At 50.8% G+C, this 23,774-nt stretch overlaps 1 protein-coding gene across 2 annotated transcripts in view; it reads left to right on the forward strand.

Moving 5' to 3' along the window:
• The first annotated feature begins 2,203 nt into the window (after positions 1-2,203).
• Positions 2,204-23,774, forward strand: part of mcm7 (minichromosome maintenance complex component 7) — a 45,476-nt gene continuing 23,905 nt past the window's right edge. Inside the window, exons 1-8 of one of the 2 annotated variants that reach the window (XM_033016968.1) lie at positions 2,204-2,718; positions 5,279-5,358; positions 6,904-7,068; positions 10,225-10,349; positions 12,122-12,302; positions 15,229-15,366; positions 17,738-17,887; positions 19,152-19,266. In XM_033016968.1, the coding sequence (XP_032872859.1) occupies positions 2,688-2,718; positions 5,279-5,358; positions 6,904-7,068; positions 10,225-10,349; positions 12,122-12,302; positions 15,229-15,366; positions 17,738-17,887; positions 19,152-19,266 (985 nt within the window). In that variant the 5' untranslated portion in view covers positions 2,204-2,687. The remainder of the gene's footprint in view (positions 2,719-5,278; positions 5,359-6,903; positions 7,069-10,224; positions 10,350-12,121; positions 12,303-15,228; positions 15,367-17,737; positions 17,888-19,151; positions 19,267-23,774) is intronic. The other variant, XM_033016967.1, reaches the window with a different exon arrangement.

Below are 23,774 nucleotides of genomic sequence, written 5' to 3' on the forward strand. Positions count from 1 at the left end.
CCCATTACCCCAGCCCCCCCCCATTACCCCAGCCCCCCATTACCCCAGCCCCCCCTCCATTACCCCAGCCCCCCCCCCCACTATTACCCCAGCCCCCCCATTACCCCAGTCCCCCCATTACCCCAGCCCCCCCTCCATTACCCCAGCCCCCCCACTATTACCCCAGCCCTCCCCCATTAACAAGGGTTAATACAGGTTAACAGGGGATTAGTGCAGGTTAACAGGGGAGTGATGCAGGTTAATAAAGGGTTAATGCTTGTTGACACACCAACCCACGGTTAATGTTGGTTAATGGATGTTAATGCTACTTGACAGAAACCAACCATGGGGCAATGCAGAGGGTTGATGCTGGTTAACTCACCAACCCATGTGTAATGCAGGCTAAGAATGGGTTAATGCTGATTAGCAGAGGGTTAATGCTGGTTAACACAACAACCCAGTGGTTATGCTAGTTAACAAAGGTTGGTGCTGGTTAACAGGGGTTAATCCTGATTAACACCAACCCAGGGGTAATGCTGGTTAGCACATGATTAATGTTGGTTAACAAAGGGGTAATAGTACTGATTATCAATGGGTTAATGCACACCTCCAACAGTTAATGCTGGTTAATGCATACATGTGTTCCAAAGTTAACTGGGGAAACAGGGGAGGGGAAGAGAGGAGATGACCAGTGTGGACTGGAGTAACTCAGCAGGACAGGCAGCATCTCTGGAGAGCTGGAATTGGGACGTTTTGGGCCGAGACCCTCCTTCAGACAGTCTTATGTCAACAATCGACCATTGTGGGCTCCACCTTTCCTTGATCATCATTACTTTTTGCATATCTTTCATTCATTTGTTCTATATCTCTCTACATCACCGTCTATATCTCTCGTTTCCCTTTCCCCTGGCTCTCAGTCTGAAGAAGGGTCTCGACCCGAAATGTCACCTATTCCCTCTCTCCATAGATGCTGCCTGTCCCGCTGAGTTACTCCAGCATTTTGTGTCTATCTTCGGTGTAAACCAGCATCTGCAGTTCCTTCCTACACAGACGACCAGGGTAGATACAAAATGCTGGAGTAACTCAGCGGGACAGGCAACATCTCTGGAGAGAAGGAATGGGTGACGTTCCGGGTCAGGGCCCTTCCTCAGACTGCTGTTCTTTCCTACACAGATGACCCGGGTAGTTGGCCAAGTGGAAGGAAATGTGGAACTGGGCCCCAATGTGTGGAAAGGATTAGGGTAAGTCAAGAGAATATGGGAAACAGGGTCCTGATATGTTAGAACGCAGAAATCAATACCCCGCGAGCTAGATGCAGAAGGATTATAATACCATACGATAGAACTTTATTTATCCCAGGAGAGAAATTGATCTGCCAACAGTCATAAAACACAAGATAGATGAAACATGAAATTAAAGTGACAAGTGGAAAGGATTGGGGTTGTGCAATGATTGGGGAGGGGGGGGGGGGGGAGTCAGTCTACACCACAGGGAGGAGTTGTACAGTTTCATTGTGTCGTGGATCAAGGATCTCCTTTGGCGTTCTTGGTGGAACCAGTCTGTTGCTGAAGGTGCTCCTCAGGTTGGCCAGTGTGTCATGGAGGGGTTGAGCAGTATTATCCAGGATGCTCCGCAGTTTGAGAAGGCCAAGACCAACCTCCCATGAATCCAACTGCCCCCAGGACGGAGCCGGCCTTCCTGATGAGCTTGTTGATCCTATTGGCGTCCGCAGCCTTCGCCCGGCTGCCCCAGCACATGGCAGCGAAGAAGATGGCACTGGCTACCACTGATTGGTAGAACATTGGTACCACTGATTGAAGGAGCGGAGCCTTCTCAAAATGTACAGTCGGTTCTGTCCCTTCTTGTGCATATATATATGTGTGTATATATAGGAAGGAACTGCAGATGCTGGTTACACTTTATATTTATATGTGTGTATACATACACATTGAACTTTATTTTCTTGTTTATTTATAATGTTTACAAAGTGCTATGATTACATATTCTATTGCGGTGATTAAGAATATCGTTGTTCTATCTGGGACATATGACTACAAAACACTCCTGACTCCATATCCCTGTCTAAAAGCCTCTTAAATGCTCCCTCCTATCCCCCGCCCCGTGGCCACTCGGCCCGTCGCGCCCTCCCCTCCCATTGGGCGGTGACGCGGAAGGTGAGGGGTCGCAGCCAATGGGAAGCGGGGGCGGTTTGGCGCCACCGGGCGGGGAGCGGGGGGGGGGGCAGATGGCGGGCGGTGTCTCTCCCCGGGCAGCGGCCCCCCCCCCCCGCCGCCAGCCCTACGAGACCGGCAGATTGTGTCTATTGTCCCGTCCGCGGGCCGGGGCTGGCGGTGCGGCTGCACCCACTGGTGCTGGGGGAGAGTCGGGGGGAGAGATCCCCCCCCCCCCCCAAACCCGGCGCCGTGGCACAGTCCGCGCTCGCTCACGTGGGCGCCGCTTCGCGCCACTTTCAGTCTCCGCGCCGCGCGGGTGGAGAGAGAGGAGGAGGAGCTCGAGCAAAGATCATAGAGGTGATCTTTGAGCTCGAGTGAGGGAGCGCGAGCGTGAGTGAGGGAGCGCCCGACCGAGGGGAGAGTGAAGGAGCGCCCGAGGGGAGAAGGTCCAGGAGAGGGAGCGTCCAGTCCGGGCCGGGGGTAGAAGGTCCCGGCGTCAGGAGCGGCCGACAGCATCAGCCGACAGCATCAGCCATGGCGCCCAGAGATTACCAGAGCGAGAAGGGTGAGGAGGGGGATGGGGGGTCGTGAGGGAGGGGAGGGGAGGGGGGGGAGGTGACAAGACCATGTGGGGGACAGGGTGTGGGTGGGGAGTTGCGGGGGTAGCATAGGGGGTAGAGGGTAAACGTGATGGGGGGAGGGGGATAAGGAGAATGGATGTAGGAGGGGAAGTAAGGAGATGGTTAAGGGGGGCAGGAGGGATGGGAAAGGAAAGGAGTAGGAGAGATGGGGGGTGGGGGGGGCAGGAGGGATGGGGAGAATGGTTGGAGGGGGCAACATGGCTGGCTGGGGGGGGGCAGGAGGGATGGGATGGTAAAGTGGATTTGGGGGGGGCAGGAGGGATGGGATGGTAAAGGGGATTGGGGGGGCAGGAGGGATGGGTGGTAAAGGGGATTGGGGGGGGCAGGAGGGATGGGTGGTAAAGGGGATTGGGGGGGGCAGGAGGGATGGGAGGGTAAAGGGGATTGGGGGGGGGCAGGAGGGATGGGGTGGTAAAGGGGATTGGGGGGGGGCAGGAGGGATGGGAAGGTAAAGGGGATTGGGGGGGGCAGGAGGGATGGGATGGTAAAGGGGATTTGGGGGGGCAGGAGGGATGGGAAGGTAAAGGGGATTGGGGGGGCAGGAGGGATGGGATGGTAAAGGGGATTGGGGGGCTGGAGGGATGGGGTGGTAAAGGGGATTTGGGGGGCAGGAGGGATGGGGAGAATGGTTGGAGGGGGGGGCAGGGATGTTGGGGAGGGGGCTGTTTATGATGTTAGTTGGTTGCCAGTGTGTTGTAGGGGAGTGCAGTCTGGTTGTGGGGAGGTCGGCACTATTGTCGTGGGGAAATGGGTGTTGGTTTGGAAGAGGGTGCTGGGTTAGTAGTGGTGAGAGGGCTGGAGGGTGTGGGAGTGGGCAAACATGCTGTTTTTTCAGATAGGGGTGATATTTTTTGGGGGGGGGGGTGGAGGAACAGTTGGGTTGTGTGTAGGAGGGGAATAGATTTTTGTTCTCACCTGTATTTGGACCAGCAGTGCAGAGAAAGTTGTGCTTGTGAGGGTTGTTGTGAGAAGGATATGATGCTTTTGTCAGAGACAATGCCATAGAGTGATACAGCATGGAAACAGAACCATCGGTCCAAATTGCCAACATCGACCAATATGTCCCATCTACACTAGTCCTACCTGCCTGCATTTGGCCCATGTCTGTCTATACCTGTCATATATGTTCCTGTCCATTTGCTTCTTAGTGATAATACCAGACTCAACTACCTCATCCAGCAGCTCGTTCCATACACCCTATATTTTTCACATTTCTATGAAATCCCCCTTCACCTTAAACCTATGTCCTCTGGTCCTCTATTACCCTACTCTGGGCAAGAGACTCCGTGCATCTACCCAATCTATTCCTCTCATGTTTTTGTACACCTCTATAACACCTCTCCCTTCAGCTCAGCCCTCTAGTCCTGGCAATATTCTTGTAAATCTCTGCACCCTTTCTAAATTAACAACATCTTTCCAATAACATGGTGCCCAGAACTGAACACAATAGTCTGAATGTGGCCTCACCAACGTCTCTTTTAACTTCAATATGACCTCCCAACTTCTATACTCTTCCCTCAGCCTAGTCGCTGTACTAGTTTCATTGTCCTGGTGAGTTTTGTTGTCTGTATAAGTTGTTATCACCTAGCCCACAACAAAACAATGGGCTGCTTCCTTGAACATCTTTCATTCATTTGTTCTACATCTCTATATCATTGTCTATATCTCTCGTTTCCCTTTCCCCTGACTCTCAATCTGAAGAAGGTTCTCAACCCGAAACGTCACCTATTCCTTTTCTCCAATGAAAAGCTTTTATGTTACGTGCTATCCAGTCATCAGAAAGACTACATTATCTCTGCTTTAAAAATATCCAATGGCTTGGCCTTTACAGCCGTCTGTGGCAATGAATTCCACAGATTCACTACTGTGGCTAAAGAGATTCCTCTTCATCTTTCTAAAGGTATGTCTTTTCATTCTAAGGCTGTTCACCCTGGTCCTTGACTCTCCCACTACTGGAAATAGCCTCTCCGCATCCACTCTGTCGACCTTTCAGGATCCACCGTGGGTCTTTGGCGCTATTAGGCAGCTGCTTTACCAGCTGTGCCACTGTGCTGCCCTTTGTTTAAAGGTGTTTTGCTAGAACTAGTTACCGATCATATTTCTCTGCCTGTTGAGCTGGGCCACATGATTCATTGCCAGCATCTTTTATTTGAAAGTAAATGTCTTTTTATGGATGGCAGCGTGTTAGAGTTGCTCCCTTTCAGCGCCAGACACCTGGGTTTGATCCTGACTATGGGTGCTATTTGTACGTTCTCCCTGTGACCGCGTGGGATTTCTACCGATTTCCTCCTACACTCCAGAGCTGTACAGATTTGTAGATCGATTGGCTTCTGAAGAATGTCCCTAATGTGTAGGTTAGTGCCAGTGTATGGGGTGATTGCTGGTCGGCCGAAGGGCCTGTTTCCACGTTGTATCTCTGTAGTCTCAAAGGATGGTTATTCTATGTTTGAGATAGGAGACAAATTAATGACATGTTTCTTACAGAGAAATGCATCAAGTTCCTGCAGGAGTTCTACACCGATAATGAATTTGGGAAGAAGCACTTCAAATATGTCGACCAATTGGTAAGAACCCTCGTGTTTCGCATCATTTCTAACCTATCCTCAATGTGGTCCATGTTCGCAATTATTAGGGGGTTCAATGGAACTTTATTGTCACAGGGTGGCGCGGCGGTAGAGTTGCTGCCTCACAGCGCCAGAGACCTGGGTTCGATCCTGACTACGGGCGCTGGCTCTATGGAGTTTGTATGTTCTCCCAATGACCTGCGTGGGTTTTCTCCGTGATCTGTGGTTTCCTCCCAGTACGGACTCGGTGGGCCGAAGGGCCTGTGTCAACACTATCTCGAAAGCAGTAAAATAAAGAGAGGTTTCAGGTCGGGATCATTCAGTCTGAAGAAAGATTCCGGTCCAAAACATCACCTATCCATGTACTCCAGGGCTGCCTGACCCCCTGAATTTGTGTCAATATTACTGTCACATCATGTCAGTGTGTTTTGTCATGGGGATAGTTGTCTGCCTCAGTAACGGGTATTTGTATACTCAAATGAGTCAGCCCTAATTACAAGGTTTGGGCGTCTGGGATCTCAGTCTTCAGAAGCGTTTACTCCATCCGTACGAATTGGCGGCACAGAGGTGCAGCAGGTAGAGCCACTGCCTCACAGCACCAGAGATCCGGGTTCGATCCTGACTACAGGTGCTGTCTGCACGGAGTTTATCTGTTCTCCCCGGTGATCGCATGGGTTTTCTCGGGATTCCCTGGTTTCCTCCCACGTTCCAAAGACGTACAAACGCACGTAATCGCATGCAAGTGGACGGCAGGCCCTTGAGAATCGGGAGAGGGAAACTAGAGATGTGGAAAGGTACAGAAGGAATGAATGAAAGAACTGATGCCGGACTTGCTGAGTTACTCCAACATTTTGTGTCTATGACTAGTGGATGTTTCCACGAGTGGGAGAGTCTAGGACCAGATGTCACAGCCTCGGAATTAAAGGACATACCTTTAGGAAGGAGCTGAGGAGGTATAGAGGGCGATGAATCTGGACTTAATTGCCATAGAAGGCGGTGGAAGCCAAGTCAATGGATATTTTAAAAGGCGGAGATAGACGGATTCTTGATTAGTATGGGTGTCGGGTTAGGTGGAGAAAGCAGGAGAATGAGATTAGAAGCGAGAGAGATAGATCAGCCACAATTGAATGATGGAGATGGGTCGAATGGCCTAATTCTGCCCCTAGAACATGAAACTACGAAGTACAGCAAACGACGGTCTAGAGCGATAGATCAGCAGTGATTGAATGGCAGAGTGGCCTCGATGGGCCGAATGGCCTGTTTCTGTTCCTGTGACTTGCAAACTTGTAAGACGGGTTCCCAACCTTTTTCGTCCCGTTTACCCCTGGCAACAGTGTTATTTCACTTATTTATGAACAACTAATGATGAATACCAGAACCAAACACAGTCAGTCAATGTGAAAGAATATGTACAAATCCAGAATCAACAAATTTACTCCCTGTCTAGGTGAAATTTACCTCCTGGGGGTAAATGTACCCCAGGTTGGGAACCCTTGTTGTAAGACATCCGTTCACTCCTCTCACCGCTCGACCTTTGGTTTGCAGGTGCAAGTTGCCCACCGCGAGCAGGTGGCTCTCTACATCGACCTGGACGATATCGCGGAGGAGGACCCCGAGCTGGTCGACTCCATCTGTGACAACACTCGCCGATACGTCAGCCTCTTCGCCGATGCCATGCAGGATCTGCTGCCCCAGCACAAGGAGAAGGAGGTGGGTTCTGGCTCCAGGGAGGGACGAGGTGCCGCTTCAAGTACTCTCCCCCTCTCCTTCCCCTGATCTGTCCCCCATTCCCTTCCATCTCTCCTTCCCGCGATCTATCCCACTCCCCCAATCTGTTCTCTCCCATCCCCTTCCATCCCACCCACTGATCTGTCCCCCTTCCCTTCCATTCCATCTTCTCTTTCCCCGATATCTCCCATCCCCAACCCTCCTCCTCCTGATCTGTTCTCACTCCCGTTCCTCCTCTCCTTCCCCATATCTATCCCCTCCCACTCTCATCACTCCTCGACGTCTACCCCCCCACAACTGATACCTCTCCAACTTCTATGATCCCTCCAACCCCATCCCCCCTAACTTCTCCTTTCCTCCCCCTCCCATCCCACCCCCGATCTCTCCCATCCCCATCACTCTTCTCCCCCTGATCCCTCCTCTCCTTGCCCGATCTCTCCTCCCTCCAACCCCCCCCCCCATCACTCCTACCCATTTCTCTCCTCTCCTTTCCTTTATTTCTTCCCCTCATTTCCCCGATCTCCCACCCCCACCCCCCTCTCCTTCGCCTGATCTCCCATCTGTCCTCCCCTCCCCCTGATCTACCCCCTCCCACCCCTACTCCCCCCTTATCTCCCACCTCCGTCACTCCTCTGCTTCCCCTCGTCTCTTCCTCTTCCATGGATCTTTCCCCTGCATCTATCCCTTCTCTCTTTCCCTTGATTTTCCTCCACCTCCCTCCACCCTTCCTCTCCACAGCCCACCACCACATTTCACGCATTTCATCCACCACATTACCGCTAACCTTTCTCCTCCTGAGTACTCCATCTCCACTCTCCCACAAAATACCTCATCATCCTCCCCTTTCATCTCCGCACTGTCCGTATCCACCAACATCCCTGCCTCTCCGGCTTTGCACCTGTTCTCTCTTTATCCGACACCCTTTAGTCTCCTTTTTACCTCCAGCTTTTGTCACTTACTCTCCCTGTCTGCCAATCAATCCCACACCTCCCCTGTATCCACCTATCACTTGCCAAGCTATATACCGCCCCCAACTTTCGGCCCTTTGAGCCAGCACTGCCATTCAATATGACCATGGCTGATCATCCAAAATCAGTACCCCGTTCCTGCTTTCTCCCCATATCCCTTGATTCCGTTAGCCCGAAGAGCTAAATCTAACCCGCTCTTGAAAAGGTCCAGTGAATTGGTCTCCACTGCCTTCTGTGGCAGAGAATTCCACATTCACCACTCTCTGGGTGGAAACGTTTTTCCTCATCTCAGTCCTAAATGGCCTATCCCTTATTCTTAAACTGTGACCCCTGGTTCTGGACTACCCCTAACATGGAGAACATTTTCCCAGCATTTAGCCTGTCCAATCCCATAAGAATTTTATATGGTTCTATCAGATCCAATCAGCCTTTTGAAGAGTCTCGACTCAAAACGTTCCACTCCCGAACAAAAATATCCATTCAGCTCCCCCTCCTTGGATCCCATGCGATCTAACCTTCCAGAGCAGCCGACCTGTAAAGACTCTATCCCCCTACTCCCAATTCCTCCGTCTACGCCGCATCTGCACCCAGGATGAGGTGTTCCATACCAGGTCATCTGAGATGTCCTCATTCTTTGGGGAACGGGGTTCCCCATTTCCATTATAGATGAGGTTCTCACTGGGGTCTCCTCGATATCCCGCAGCTCCGCTCCTGCTCCTCCTCTCCCTCACCCCCATTCGTAACAAGGACAACGCCCCCCTTGTCCTCGCCTTCCACCCCATCAGCCGTTGCATACAGCACAAAATCCTCCGATATTTCGCCACCTCCAACAGGCTGCCACTACGAGCCACATCTTCCCATCTCCACGCCTTTCTGCTTTCTGCAGAGACGTTTCCCTCCGTAACTCCCTGGTCAACTCGTCCCTCCCCACGCAAACCACCCTCTCCCTGGGTACTTCACCAGCAACCACAGGAGATGCAACACCTGTCCCTTTACCTCCCCCCTCGACTCCGTCCAAGGATCTCGACAGTCTTTTTAGGTGAGGCAGAGGTTCACCTGCACCTCATCTACTGTAAAAGCGTTCCAGGTGTCGACTCCTGTATATCGGTGAGACCAAGCGCAGGATCAGCAATCATTTCGCTGAACACCTCCGCTCAGTCCGCCTCAACCTACCTGATCTCCTTGTTGCTCAGTACTTTAACTCCCCCTCCCATTCCCAATCCAACCTTCACTTGGGCAGCTTACACCCCAGCGGTATGAACATTGACGTCTCTAACTTCAAGTAGCCCTTGCTTTCCCTCTCTCTCCAGCTCCTCCTCCTTCCCAGTTCGCCCACCAGTCTTAGTGTCTCCTACTACATTTTATCTCTGTACCCGCCCACTCCTCTGACATGAGTTTGAAGAAGGGTCTCAACCCGAAACATCCCCCATTCCTTCTCCGCAGAGACGCTGCCTGTCCCACTGAGTTACTCCAGCATTTTGTGTCTGCCTTCGATTTAAACCAGCATCCGCAGTTCTTTCCTACACATTGCTCACTGCCGTCTGGTCAGGTTCATAAGTTATAGGAGTAGAAAATGGCCATTCGGCATATTGAGTCTACTCCCCCATGGCTGATCTCTGCCTCCTAAACCAATATTCCTGCATTCACCCCATAACCCTTGACACATGTTCTAATCAACAATTTATCTATCTCTGCTTTAAAAATATCCACTGACTTGGCCTCCATAGTCCTCTGTGGCAATGAGTTCGACAGATTAACTACCATCAGACTAAAGAAGTTCCTCCTCACCTCCTTTCTTAAAGAGCGCCCTCTAATTCTGAGGCTGAGCCCTCTGGATCTAGACTCTCCCACCAGTGGAAACATCCTCTCCACATCCACTCTATCGATGCCTTTCATTATTCAATAAGTTTCAATGAGGTCTCCCCTCAACCTACTAAACTCCAGCGAGTAGCGGCCCAGTGCCGTCAAACGCTCATCATTTGCTAACCCACTCATTCCTGGAATTATTCTTGTAAAACCTCCTCTCGACCCTCTCCAGCACATCCTCGGATATGGGGCCCATATTTGCTCACAGTGCTCTAAATGCGACCTGACCAGCGCCTGGTTGGCGAGGGTGGGTTTACTTTATGCCCACGCTGACGGCTCTGTCCGCTTCTGCTTTCCCGCGCAGGTGGTGAGTAAGGACGCCCTGGATGTCTACATCGAGCATCGGCTGATGATGGAGCAGAGGACCCGCGACCCCAACGAAGTCCACGACGCGCACAACCAGTACCCAGCGGAGCTGCTGCGGCGATTGTGAGCGCACCAATGCAGCACCATGCAGAGCCTGCAATGTCCGCGCAGAACACGATGCCACCTTCAACTGACCTCTCCCTGCACGTGTTCCGTATCCCTCCTTCCCCCACATGTCAAAGTGCCTACCTGAAAGCATCAAACAACACTACCATATCAATATACAGTAGGTGCAGGAGTAGGCCATTCGGCCCTTCGAGCCAGCACTGCCATTCAATGTGATCATGGCTAATCATCGACAATCAGTACCCCGTTCGTGCCTTCTCCCCATATCCCCTGACTCTGCTATCTTTAAGAGCTCTGTCTAACACTTTCTTGAAAGCATCCAGATAATTGGCCTCCACTGGCTTTCACAACTCTGGGTGAAATTTTTTTTCCTCATCTCCGTTCTAAATGGCCTAACCCTTAACGGTGGCCCCTGGTTCTGGACTCCCCCAACATGGGAACATATTTCTTGCCTCTAGCGTGTCCAATCCCTTAATAATCTTATATATTTCAATAAGATACCCTCTCATCCTAAATTCCAGAGTGTACAAGCCTAGTTGCTCCATTCTTTCAACATATGACACTCCTGCCATCCCGGGAACTAACCTGGTGAACCTACGCTGCACTCCCTGCTGTGTCCCAGCGGTAGAGTTGCTGACTCACAGCGCCGGAGACCCGGGTTTGAACCTGACTACAGGTGCTTGTCTCCACATAGTTTGTACATTCTTCCCGTGACCGTGTGGGTTTTCGCCGTGATCTTCGGTTTCCTCCCACGCTCAAGACGCACGGGTTGGCTTGGCATCATTGGCTTGGTATCATTGTACTTTGTCCCTAATGTGCGTCGAATAGTGCTAGTGTGCAGGGATCGCTAGTCGGTGTAGGCCGAAGGGCTAGTATTTCTAAACTCAACTAAAGACACAAAAACACATGTTGTCACCATCAGCCCATTGTCTCCCAGTCACACTCAGACCTCTCTCAAGGCACTCACTTTTTCCCTCCAAGGTCTCCAGCCTTTCAGTTTACTTTGGAGAAACAGCACGGAAACAGGCCCTTTGGGCCACCAAGTCCCTGCCGACCAGCGAGCCCTGCACACAAATGCTATTCCACTCACAGTTGGGACAATTTTTACCAAAGCCAATTAACCTACCACCCTGTACGTCTTTGGAGTATGAAAGTAAACGGGAGCACCCGGAGAAAACCCATGCAGGTCACAGGGAAAACGTACAGACGGCACCCATAGTCAGGATCGGAGCCGATTCACTGGCCCAGTAAGGCAGTAGCTCTACCACCGTGCCACCATGTTGGGAGGTTCTGACTCTAGACTCTACACTATCTTTCAACATTTCTATCGGGTCTCCCTTCAACCGTGGATGTTCCAAAGAGTTTAATATAGTTTAAAGATACAGCGTGGAAACAGTCTCTTTCACCCACTGAGCATGCGCAGACCAGCGATCCCCGTACACTAGCACTATCTTACACACACTCGGCACAATTTACAATTTAACCGAAGCCAATTAACCTACAAAATCCACACATCTATGGGGCGTGGGAGGAAACTGGAACACCCGGAGAAAGCCCACGCAGGTCATGGGGAGAAAGTACAAACTCGTACAGATGACACCCGTGGTCAGGATTGAACCCGTGTCTCTGGCGCTGTGAGGCGGCAACTCGACCGGTGTGCCGCCTTTAAGAATTGGTGTTGGAGGAGGTGGGATTAGACGTTGCACGGTCTGTTGTGGGAGCTGGGACAGTGAACTGACCTGTAACTGGACTCCTCTGCCCCTTCACAGCGAGGTTTACTTCAAGCATCCCAGCACGATGAAGCCCAAGGTGGTGAGGGACGTGAAGGCAGACAGCATTGGCAAGCTGGTGACTGTGCGGGGCATTGTCACCCGGGTGACCGAGGTCAAGCCCATGATGGTGGTGGCCACCTACACGTGCGACCAGTGCGGAGCCGAGACCTACCAGCCGGTGAGTCCACCCCACCACCGTCCGTTCATCCGTCGGAGCCAACGCACACGGCATGCAGCGATAACAGGCCGCAGGGTAGCGCAGCGGGTAGAGCCGCTGCCTCACCGCGCCACAGATCCTGATCTCAGGCACTGTGTGTATGTGTGCGGAGTTTGTACGTTCTCCCTGTGACCGTTCGCAGTGCCAGAAACCCGGGTTCCATCCTGACCTCGAATGGTGTGTGAGTGGAGTTTGCTCGTACCCCTTGTGACCACACAACCAGATTCACATTCACAGCACCAGAGACACAGGTTCGATCCTGACCTGTGTGTGTGCTTTGCTCATTCCACTTGTGACCACACAACCAGATTCACATTCACAGTACCAGAGACCCGGGTTCAATCCTGACCTCTGGCTGCCTGTGTGTGTGTGTGTGTTTTTGCGTGTGGGTGTGGAGTTTGTACGTTCTCCCTGTGACCATTCAGATGCTGCTGCACCACTGTGTCGTCCTCCACTGTCCACTACCCATTTGTTTATACAGAATAAGGCAAATAATTGTTTTCACGTAGTAGAGCTGCTGCCTCACAGCGACACAAACACGTGCTCAGTGGTCACTCACAGTCAACGTATAAGGCAAACAGCGATAACGGACGGTGTGTGCGCATGCGTGTGCACTGGAGTTTGGACGGCCAAACAATGATTTGTCGGCAAGCCTTTTGGGACCACACACCGCTCTTCCATTGCCTTTAAAATAGTTATGGATTAAGTTAGGTTAATTGGCCTCTGCCAAAAAAAAAATGCCCTCTGTGTAGCGAGTGGATTAGAAAGTGGGCCAACTTACAACTAGTATGAACGACTGATGGGTGGTCAGCATGAACTCGATGGTCCGAACAGCCTGTATTTCTAAAACAAAACAAAAAACAAGCAGGAATCCTAGTTATCTGATTAAATTGAAATATATAGCATAGAAACGGGCCCATGGACACAAAATGCTGCAGTAACTCAGCGGGTCAGGCAGTGTCTCTGGAGACAAGGAATAGGTGATGTTTTGGGTCAACCCGTTTGACCCAAAAAGTCACCCATTCCATCTCTCCAGAGATGCTGCCTGGCCCGCTGAGCTACTCCTGCACTTTGTGTCCGTCTTCGATCTAAACCAGCATCCAATCCACAACGACCGTTGTTCACACTAATTATATGTTATCCCACTTTCCCATCCGCTCCCTACAGAGGACTAATTAATCTACAAACTACACGTCTTTGGCATGTGGGAGAAAGTAGAGCATCGGGAGAAAGCCCACGCAGTCACAGGGAGAACGTGCAAACCAGACACAGACAGACAGCTCCTGAGGTCAGGGTTCAACTGGGTCTTTGACACTGAGGCAGTGGATCTACCACATAAAATAAAATACCATATTTGTAATGAACAAATGATTGCATGAGTAGTAGACTGTAGAGCGGCACGGTGGTGCAGTGGTAAATGCCTATGTTCTGTGTGCTGAAGCAAAGCAAGAATTTCATTGTCCCATTGTTACAATAAACTCACTTGAACTTGGTAGAGTTGCTGCCTCGCAGCGCCAGAGACCTGGGTCCCATCCTGACTTTGGGTGCTGTTTGTACGGAGTTTGTACGTTCTCCCCGTGACCTGCCTGGGGTTTCCCCGGGTGCTCCGGTTTTCTCCCACAAAACAAAGTACAGGTTTGTACACTAATTGGTTAAATTGTAAATTGTCCCTGGTGTGTAGGTTAGTGCTTGTGTATGGAGATCACAGGTCAGCACGGACTCGATGGGCCAATGGACCTGTTCCAACGCTGTAACGTGGAAGGCTAAAGTAATAGACAGAGAAATGGGAGGTGGAGTTTAATCCAGGCAAAACGTGAGGTGTTGCACTTTGGGATATTAAAGGGAGTGATAGTCATACAACTCGGAAACACACCAACCAACATGTCCCATCTGCACTAGACCCACCTGCCTGCGTTTGGCCCATATGTCTCTAAACCTATCCTATCCATGTAGCTGTCAAGAAAATGTGTTAGTACCTGCCTCAACTACCTCCTCCGGCAGCCTGTTTCTATCCTGTATCACTAAACTAAACCGAAAGAAACTAAAATAAACATGATCTACTGGAGAGTAATGGAGAGACAGTGTAAGGAAGGAACTGCAGATGCTGGTTTAAATCGAAGGTAGGCACAAAATGCTGGAGTTGCTCAGCGGGACAGGCAGCATCGCTGGAGAGAAGGAATGGGTGACGACCCAGAAACCTCACCTGCTCCTTCTCTCCAGAGATGTTGCCTGTCCTGCTGAGTTACTCCAGCATTTTGTGTTTACCTTCAAGAGACCGGGATAGACAGTTTAGACTGGGATGGGGGTAGGTGCCTGTTTAGTTTTCTAGTTTAGTTTAAAGATCCAGTGCGGAAACAGGCCCTTCGGCCCACCGAATCCGCACCGATCAATGACCCCCGCACACTTTCACTGTCCCACGTACACTAGGGACAATTTACACTTATACCCAGCCAATTAGCTTACAAGCCTGCACGTCTTTATAGTATGGGAGGAAACTGAAAATCCCAGAGAAAACCCACGCAGGTCATGGGGAGAAGGTGCGAACTATACAGACAGCACCTGTAGTCGGGATTGACCCCGGGTCTCCAGCGCTGTGAGGCAGCAACTCTACCGCTGTCGTGTAGATGGGAAAGTTGCATCAAATCCCTGTTTCCCGCGGACTTTGTCTAACTGGCTTATGCATCCGATGGAACTGCAGATGCTGGTTTAAACGGAAGACAGTCACAAAATGCTGGAGTAGCTCAGCAGGACAGGCAGCATCTCTGGAGAGGGGGAATGGGTGACGTTTCGGGTCGAGACTCTTCTTCAGTCTGGCTCCTTCAGTCTGTCTAGTGCACTGGCTACGATCGAAAAAATCACAGCTGTTTTCTATTAACTCCCGTTGCAGATTCAATCTCCCACCTTCATGCCGCTGATCATGTGTCCCAGCCGCGAATGTCAAACCAACAAATCGGGCGGAAGGCTTTACCTGCAGTCCCGAGGCTCCAAGTTCATCAAGTTCCAGGAGATTAAGATCCAGGAACACGTGAGTGGCTTTAAGTTAAAGTATTACTTAGTTCAAGTCAAGTCAAGTTTATTCGTCACATACACATACGAGATGTGCAGTGAAATGAAAAGTGGCAATGCTCGCGGACTTTGTGCAAAAAGACAAACAAACAGAATGGAACAGAATCACATATTCTTTTACATATTAAATATTGTGGGCTGAAGGAAAAAGGGAATAAAACAGCAATTAAAAAAAAAAAGCAGTAGTGGTACAGTAAAAGTTAGTCCCTGGTGAGATAGGAGTTTACAGTCCTAATGGCCTCTGGGAAGAAACTCCTTCTCAACCTCTCCGTTCTCACAGCATGGCAACGGAGGCATTTGCCTGAACGTAGCAGCTGGAACAGTCCGTTGCAGGGGTGGAAGGGGTCTCCCATGATTTTATTGGCTCTGGAATTGCACCTCCTGATGTATAGTTCTTGCAGGGGGGCGAGTGAAATTCCCATAGTACGTTCGGCCGAACGCACTACTCTCTGCAGAGCCTTCTTGTCCTGGGCAGAGCAATTCCCAAACCAGATTGTAATATTTCCGGACAAGATACTTTCCACAGCCGCTGAGTAGAAGCACTGGAGGATCCTCGGAGACACTCTGAATTTCCTCAATTGCCTGAAGTGGTAAAGGCGCTGCCTTGCCTTACTAGCGAGTGCTGCGGTGTGTGATGTCCATGTCATATCCCCAGAGATGTGGACTCCCAGATATTTAAAAGAGCTCACCCTATCCACAGTATCCCCATTTATCCTCAATGGTGTGTATGTCCTCGGATGATGTGCCCTCTAAGTTCTAAGAGTAGATTAGGCCGTTCGGCCCATCCAGTCTACTCCGCCATTCAATCACGGCTGATCTATCTCTTCTTCTTAATCCCATTCTCCTGCCTTCTCCCCATAATCCCTGGCTCTCATACTATTCAAGAATCTGTCAATTTCCACCTTAAAAACACCTATTGATTCGGCCTCCACCGACATCTGTGGCAATGACTTCCACCGATTCACCACCCTCCGACTAAAGAAATTCCTTCTTCCTTAAAGTGCGTCCTTTCATTCTGAGGCTTCTAGTGCCCTCTGGTCCTAGACTTTCCCATTAATGGAAACATCCTCTCAGCATCCACTCTATCCAGGCCTTTCACTATTCGGTAAGTTTCAACGAGGTTCTCTACATCCTTTTCCCCACCCCTCTCATTACTCCCATTGGGGTAGTCGGTGAGGGGAGGTGGTACGCGGTAAGTTCTAAAGCGATAGGAGCAGAATTAGGCCATCAGCCATTGACTTGTGCTAATCAAGAATCTGTCGATCTCTGCTTTTAAAACACCAAATTACTTAGCCTCCTCTGGCGTCTGTGGCAGTGAAAACCACCGGTTCACTTTCCTCTGACTAAAGAAATTCCTCCTTATCTCTGCCGTAAAAAGATCCATTGCCTTGGCCTCCACCACCATCTGTAGCGGTGATTCACAGATCCATGAATTCACCCTCCTCTGACTAAAGAAATTCCTCCGCACCTCTTCTTGAAGTGCGTCCTTTCATTCTGCAGCTGTGCCCTCTGGTCCTAGACTCTCCCACTAGTAGAAACATCCTCATACTCACCACATCCACTCTATCCAGGCCTTTCACTATTTGGTATGTTTCAATGAGTTTCCCCTCATCCTTCACTTCTCTGCTCCCCCCCCCCCCCCCTATTGCTTCCTCTCCACATCCACTATATCCATGCCTTTCATTATCAATAGACAATAGGTGCAGGAGCAGGCCTTTCGGCCCTTCGAGCCAGCACTGCCATTCAATGTGATCATGGCTGATCATCCACAATCAGTACCCTGTACCTGCCTTCTCTCCATACCCCTTAACTCTGCTATCCCTAAGAGCTCCATCTAACTCTTGAAAGCATCCAGACAACCAGCCTACACCGTCCTCTGAGGCAGAGAATTCCACAGACTCACAACTTTGTGTGAAAACGTTTTTCCTCAACTCCGTTCTAAATGGCTTACCACTTATTCTTAAACTGTGGCCCCTGGTTCTGGACTCCACCCAACATTGGGACCATGTTTCCTGCCTCTGTGTCCAAACCCTTAATAATCTTATACGTTTCAATAAGATATCCTCTCATCCTTCTAAATTCCAGAGTATATAAGCCCAGCTGCCATATGACATTCCCGCCATCCCGGGAATTAACCTTGTGAACCTACGCTGCACTCCCTCAATAGCAAGAATATCCTATAGGTTTCAACCTCAAACCTCTAAACTCCAGCGACTAGAGGCCTAGTGCCGTCAAGCGCTCATCGTATGCGAACCCACTTGTTCGTGGAATCATTCTTGTAAACCTCGGTGAGCGTAACTGGAGCTATGTGTGTGTGTGTCCGTCTCCAGAGCGACCAGGTGCCAGTGGGGAACATCCCCCGCAGTCTGACCGTGTACTCCAGAGGGGAGAACACCAGGCAGGCTCAGCCCGGCGACCACGTCAGCATCACCGGCATCTTCCTGCCTTTGTTGAAAGCGGGCTTCCGGCAAGTGGTGCAGGTAAGACCGCCGGCTTCGGTTGCACCGTCCAGCTCTAATTATACGATAAAACTTTATATATCCCAGGAGGGACATTGGTCTGCCAACAGTCATAAAAACACAACAAGATACATGAAACATGACATTAAAGTGACGAGTGGAAAGTCCAGGATTGGGGGTGTGCAAAGATTGACGGGAAGAGGGGAGTCGGTCTACCCCACGACAAGGGGGAGGAGTTGTACATTTTGGTAGCCATAGGGAAGAAGGATCTCTGTGCTGCATCTTGGTGGAACCAGTCTGTTGCTGAAGGTGCTCCTCGGGTTGACCAGTGTGTCATGGAGGGGGTGAGCTGTATTCTCCAGGATGCTCCGCAGTTTGAGGAGCATCCTCTCCTCCAAGACCAACCTCCCATGAATCCAATTCCACCCCCAGGACGGAGCCAGCCTTCCTGATCCTCTTGGTGTCCGCAGCCTTCACCCTGCTGCCCCAGCACACGGCAGCGAAGAAGATGGCACTGGCTACCACCGATTGGTGGAACATCTGCAGTATCTTTGCCCCCCCCCCCCCCCCCCCCCCCCCGTCCATCTGATCGAAGAGCATGGAGATGCCGCCCTAGCCAGGCAACTCTTTGCATGCTGGCCACAGCCGTGGAGCTACAATCATGCATTACAATCGCTCCACTCTTTAAAAACATTTAGTGCAGGAAGCATCTGCAGATGCTGGTTTAAACCGAAGATAGTCACAAAGGTCACCCACGCATTTTTCTAGTTTCCCTCTCCCCTGACTCGGTCTGAAGAAGGGTCTCGTCACGATACGCAAACCATTCCTTCCCTCCAGAGATGCTGCCTGTCCCGCTGAGTTTCCCCAGCATTTTGTCTACTTTTGAATTTTAGTATAGATTAGTTCGATGATACAGCATGGAAACGTTACACTGACTAGCGATCACCCTGTTCACTAGTTTAAGTTTGGAGATACAGCACGGAAACAAGCCAATTGGCCTGCTGAGTCCGTGCCAACCAGAGATCCCTGCACATTAACGCTATCCAACACACACTAAGGACAATTTACATTTATGCCAAGCCAATTAACCTACAAACCTGGAAGTCTTTGGAGTGCGGGGGGAAACCGGAGTATCTGGGGAAAACCCACGCAGGTCACAGGGAGAACGTACAAACTCCGTACAGACAGCACTCGTAGCGAGAATCAAACCCGGGTCTCTGGCGCTGTGAGGCAGCAGTACTGCTCTGCCACTGTTTCGGGAGTTAATCACTCGCCTTGATTCCAGGGTCTGCTCTCCGAGACGTACTTGGACGCTCACAAGATCAGTCAGATGAATAAAACAGATGAGGACGAGTTGGGAACACAGGAGCTGAGTGAGGAAGAGCTGCGTCAAATCACGGGTAAGCGTGGCAATCGTGTGAGCGTGGCGATCGTGTGTGAGAGTGGTGATCGTGTGTGCGCGTGGTGATCGTGTGAGAGTGGTGATTGTGTGTGAGGTGATCGTGTGTGAGTGGTGATCGTGTGTGAGCTTGGTGATCGTGTGTGAGCTTGGTGATCGTGTGTGAGCGTGGTGATCGTGTGTGAGTGTGGTGATCGTGTGTGAGCGTGGTGATCGTGTGAGTGGTGATTGTGTGTGAGTGTGGTGATCGTGTGTGAGCGTGGTGATCGTGTGTGAGTGGTGATCGTGTGTGAGTGGTGATCGTGTGTGAGTGGTGATCGTGTGTGAGTGTGGTGATCGTGTGTGAGTGTGGTGATCGTGTGTGAGTGTGGTGATGGTGTGTATGTCCTCGGATGATGTGCCCTCTAAGTTCTAAGAGTAGATTAGGCCGTTCGGCCCATCCAGTCTACTCCGCCATTCAATCACGGCTGATCTATCTCTTCTTCTTAATCCCATTCTCCTGCCTTCTCCCCATAATCCCTGGCTCTCATACTATTCAAGAATCTGTCAATTTCCACCTTAAAAACACCTATTGATTCGGCCTCCACCGACATCTGTGGCAATGACTTCCACCGATTCACCACCCTCCGACTAAAGAAATTCCTTCTCCTTCCTTAAAGTGTGTCCTTTCATTCTGAGGCTTCTAGTGCCCTCTGGTCCTAGACTCTCCCATTAATGGAAACATCCTCTCAGCATCCACTCTATCCAGGCCTTTCACTATTCGGTAAGTTTCAACGAGGTTCCCCACATCCTTTTCCCCACCCCTCTCATTACTCCCATTGGGGTAGTCGGTGAGGGGAGGTGGTACTCGGTAAGTTCTAAAGCGATAGGAGCAGAATTAGGCCATCAGCCATTGACGTGCTAATCAAGAATCTGTCGATCTCTGCTTTTAAAACACCAAATTACTTAGCCTCCTCTGGCGTCTGTGGCAGTGAAACCCACCGGTTCACTTTCCTCTGACTAAAGAAATTCCTCCTTATCTCTGCCGTAAAAAGATCCATTGCCTTGGCCTCCACCACCATCTGTGGCGGTGATTCACAGATCCATGAATTCACCCTCCTCCGACTAAAGAAATTCCTCCGCATCTCTTCTTGAAGTGCGTCCTTTCATTCTGCAGCTGTGCCCTCTGGTCCTAGACTCTCCCACTAGTAGAAACATACTCACCACATCCACTCTATCCAGGCCTTTCACTATTTGGTATGTTTCAATGAGTTTCCCCTCATCCTTCACTTCTCTGCTCCCCCCCCCCCCCCCTCATTGCTTCCTCTCCACATCCACTATATCCATGCCTTTCATTATCAATAGACAATAGGTGCAGGAGCAGGCCTTTCGGCCCTTCGAGCCAGCACTGCCATTCAATGTGATCATGGCTGATCATCCACAATCAGTACCCTGTACCTGCCTTCTCTCCATACCCCTTAACTCTGCTATCCCTAAGAGCTCCATCTAACTCTCTTGAAAGCATCCAGACAACCAGCCTGCACCGTCCTCTGAGGCAGAGAATTCCACAGACTCACAATTTTGTGTGAAAACGTTTCTCCTCAACTCCGTTCTAAATGGCTTACCACTTATTCTTAAACTGTGGCCCCTGGTTCTGGACTCCACCCAACATTGGGACCATGTTTCCTGCCTCTGTGTCCAAACCCTTAATAATCTTGTACGTTTCAATAAGATATCCTCTCATCCTTCTAAATTCCAGAGTATATAAGCCCAGCTGCCATATGACATTCCCGCCATCCCGGGAATTAACCTTGTGAACCTATGCTGCACTCCCTCAATAGCAAGAATATCCTAGATCGTGTGAGTGGTGATTGCGTGTGAGCGTGGTGATCGTGTGTGAGTGGTGATCGTGTGTGAGTGGTGATCATGTGTGAGTGTGGTGATCGTGTGTGAGTGGTGATCGTGTGTGAGTGTGGTGATCGTGTGTGAGTGGTGATCGTGTGTGAGTGTGGTGATTGTGTGTGAGCGTGGTGATCGTGTGTGAGCGTGGTGATCGTGTGTGAGTGTGGTGATCGTGTGAGTGTGGTGATCGTGTGTGAGTGGTGATCGTGTGTGAGCGTGGTGATCGTGTGTGAGTGGTGATCGTGTGTGAGTGGTGATCGTGTGTGAGTGGTGATCGTGTGTGAGTGGTGATCGTGTGTGAGTGGTGATCGTGTGTGAGTGGTGATTGTGTGTGAGCGTGGCGATCGTGTGTGAGTGGTGATCGTGTGTGAGTGTGGTGATCGTGTGTGAGTGGTGATTGTGTGTGAGTGGTGATCGTGTGAGTGGTGATTGTGTGTGAGTGGTGATTGTGTGAGTGGTGATTGTGTGAGTGGTGATTGTGTGTGAGTGGTGATTGTGTGTGAGTGTGGTGATCGTGTGTGAGCGTGGTGATCGTGTGTGAGCGTGGTGATCGTGTGTGAGCGTGGTGATCGTGTGCGCGCGTGGTGATAGTGAGCGTGGTGATCGTGTGTGAGCGCGGTGATCGTGTGTGAGCGTGGTGATCGCGTGAGCGTGGTGATCGTGTGCGCGCGTGGTGATAGTGAGCGTGGTGATCGTGTGTGAGCGAGGTGATTGTGTGTGAGTGCGGTGATCGTGTGAGCGTGGTGAGCGTGGTGATCGTGTGTGAGTGGTGATCGTGTGAGTGGTGATCGTGTGTGAGCGTGGTGATCGTGTGTGAGCGAGGTGATCGTGGTGATCGTGTGTGATCGTGGTGATCGTGTGTGAGCGAGGTGATTGTGTGTGAGCGTGGTGATCGTGTGTGAGTGGTGATTGTGTGTGAGCGTGGTGATCGTGTGAGTGCGGTGATCGTGTGTGAGTGGTGATCGTGTGTGAGTGTGGTGATTGTGTGTGAGTGTGGTGATCGTGTGTGAGTGGTGATCGTGTGTGAGTGGTGATCGTGTGTGAGTGGTAATTGTGTGAGCGTGGTGATTGTGTGAGCGTGGTAATCGTGTGTGAGCGTGGTGATTGTGTGTGAGTGTGGTGATTGTGTGTGAGTGTGGTGATTGTGTGAGTGTGGTGATTGTATGTGAGCGTAATGGTGTGAGTGTGGTGCCCTCGGAAATTCCGTGTACGTGTTGCGTGGATACATGCAGTCCTGAAGGTTTGTTCTATGGGGTGGGGTGAATGGTCGGCACCAACAAGGTACAGGTTGGACAGGAGCTATTGTGTGGGATGGATAAGGACCATTCTTCCTTCTAATATGCCATTGACATACAGAGATGCACAGACCAGCCTCCCCTTCCATCGACATTTTGCGCAGCCTCCTGGCTGTGTGTCTGTCCTTCTGCTCTGTGTCTCTGTCCTTGTGTGGTGCAGCGGTAGAGTTGCTGCCTCACAGTGCCAGAGACCCGGGTTCCATGCTGACCACGGGCGTTGTGTGTGAGTGGTGATCGTGTGTGAGTGTGGTGATCGTGTGTGAGCGTGGTGATCGTGTGTGAGCGTGGTGATTGTGTGTGAGCGTGGTGATCGTGTGTGAGCGTGGTGATCGTGGTGATCACGTTGCCAGTGCAGAGTTTATTCGTTGTCCCTGTGACCGCGTGGGTTTTCTCCTGGTGCTCAGGTTCCCTCCCACATTTCACAGGTTTGTTGGTTAATGGGCTTTCAATTAAGAATTATAAATGGCCCCCAATGTGTCTGGTAGTGTTGGTATATGGGATGGCAGGTCGAGGCAGTCTCCGGGTGCTGAAGGGCCTGTTTCCGCACCATCTCTGGAAAAATGAAATCTGAAAAAACTACGTTGCACATTTAAGCTACTCTCATTTGTCTCATTTGGCACATTATATATCTGAACATTTTCTATCCATGTATCTGTCCACATGTCTTTTAAATGGTGCAATTGTACCTGCATCAACTACCTCCTCTGGCAGCACGTTCCATACACTATGGAAAACGCTGATCCTCGGGTTCCTATTAAATCTCCCTCTCGCCTTAAAGCTATAGTTTATTTGAGAGATACAGCATGTAAACAGGCCTTTCGGCTCACTGGGTCTGTGTACATACTATCATTCATTGGTCACCTGTACAAGTCACAAGTGTGTATCATTCCTACACACTTGTGGGCAAGTTACAGAAGCCAATTAACCTACAAACCTGCAGTTCTTTGGAATGTGGGACGAAGCCGGAGCCCTGGGAGAAAACCCCCGTGGTCACAGGGAGAACGTGCAAACACCACACAGACAGCACCTGTAGGCCGGATCGAACCCGAGCCCCAAGGCGGTAGAGTTTCTGCCTTACAATGCCAGTGACCCGGGTTCGATCCTGACTGCGGGTGCTACCTGTATGGAGTCTGCACATTCTCCCCGTGACCCGCATGGGTTTTCTCCGGGTGCTCTGGTTTCACCCCCCCTCCACACTCCAACAATGTACAGGCTTGTAGGTTCATTGTTTTCGGTAAAATTATAAATTGTCCAGTGTGTGTAGGATTGTGTTAGTGTGCGGGGATCGCTGGTCGGTGTGGACCCAGTGGGCCGAAGGGCCTGTTTCCGCGCT

Source organism: Amblyraja radiata, unplaced genomic scaffold (assembly GCF_010909765.2).
Source record: "Amblyraja radiata isolate CabotCenter1 unplaced genomic scaffold, sAmbRad1.1.pri scaffold_706_ctg1, whole genome shotgun sequence".
Classification (NCBI taxonomy): domain Eukaryota; kingdom Metazoa; phylum Chordata; class Chondrichthyes; order Rajiformes; family Rajidae; genus Amblyraja; species Amblyraja radiata.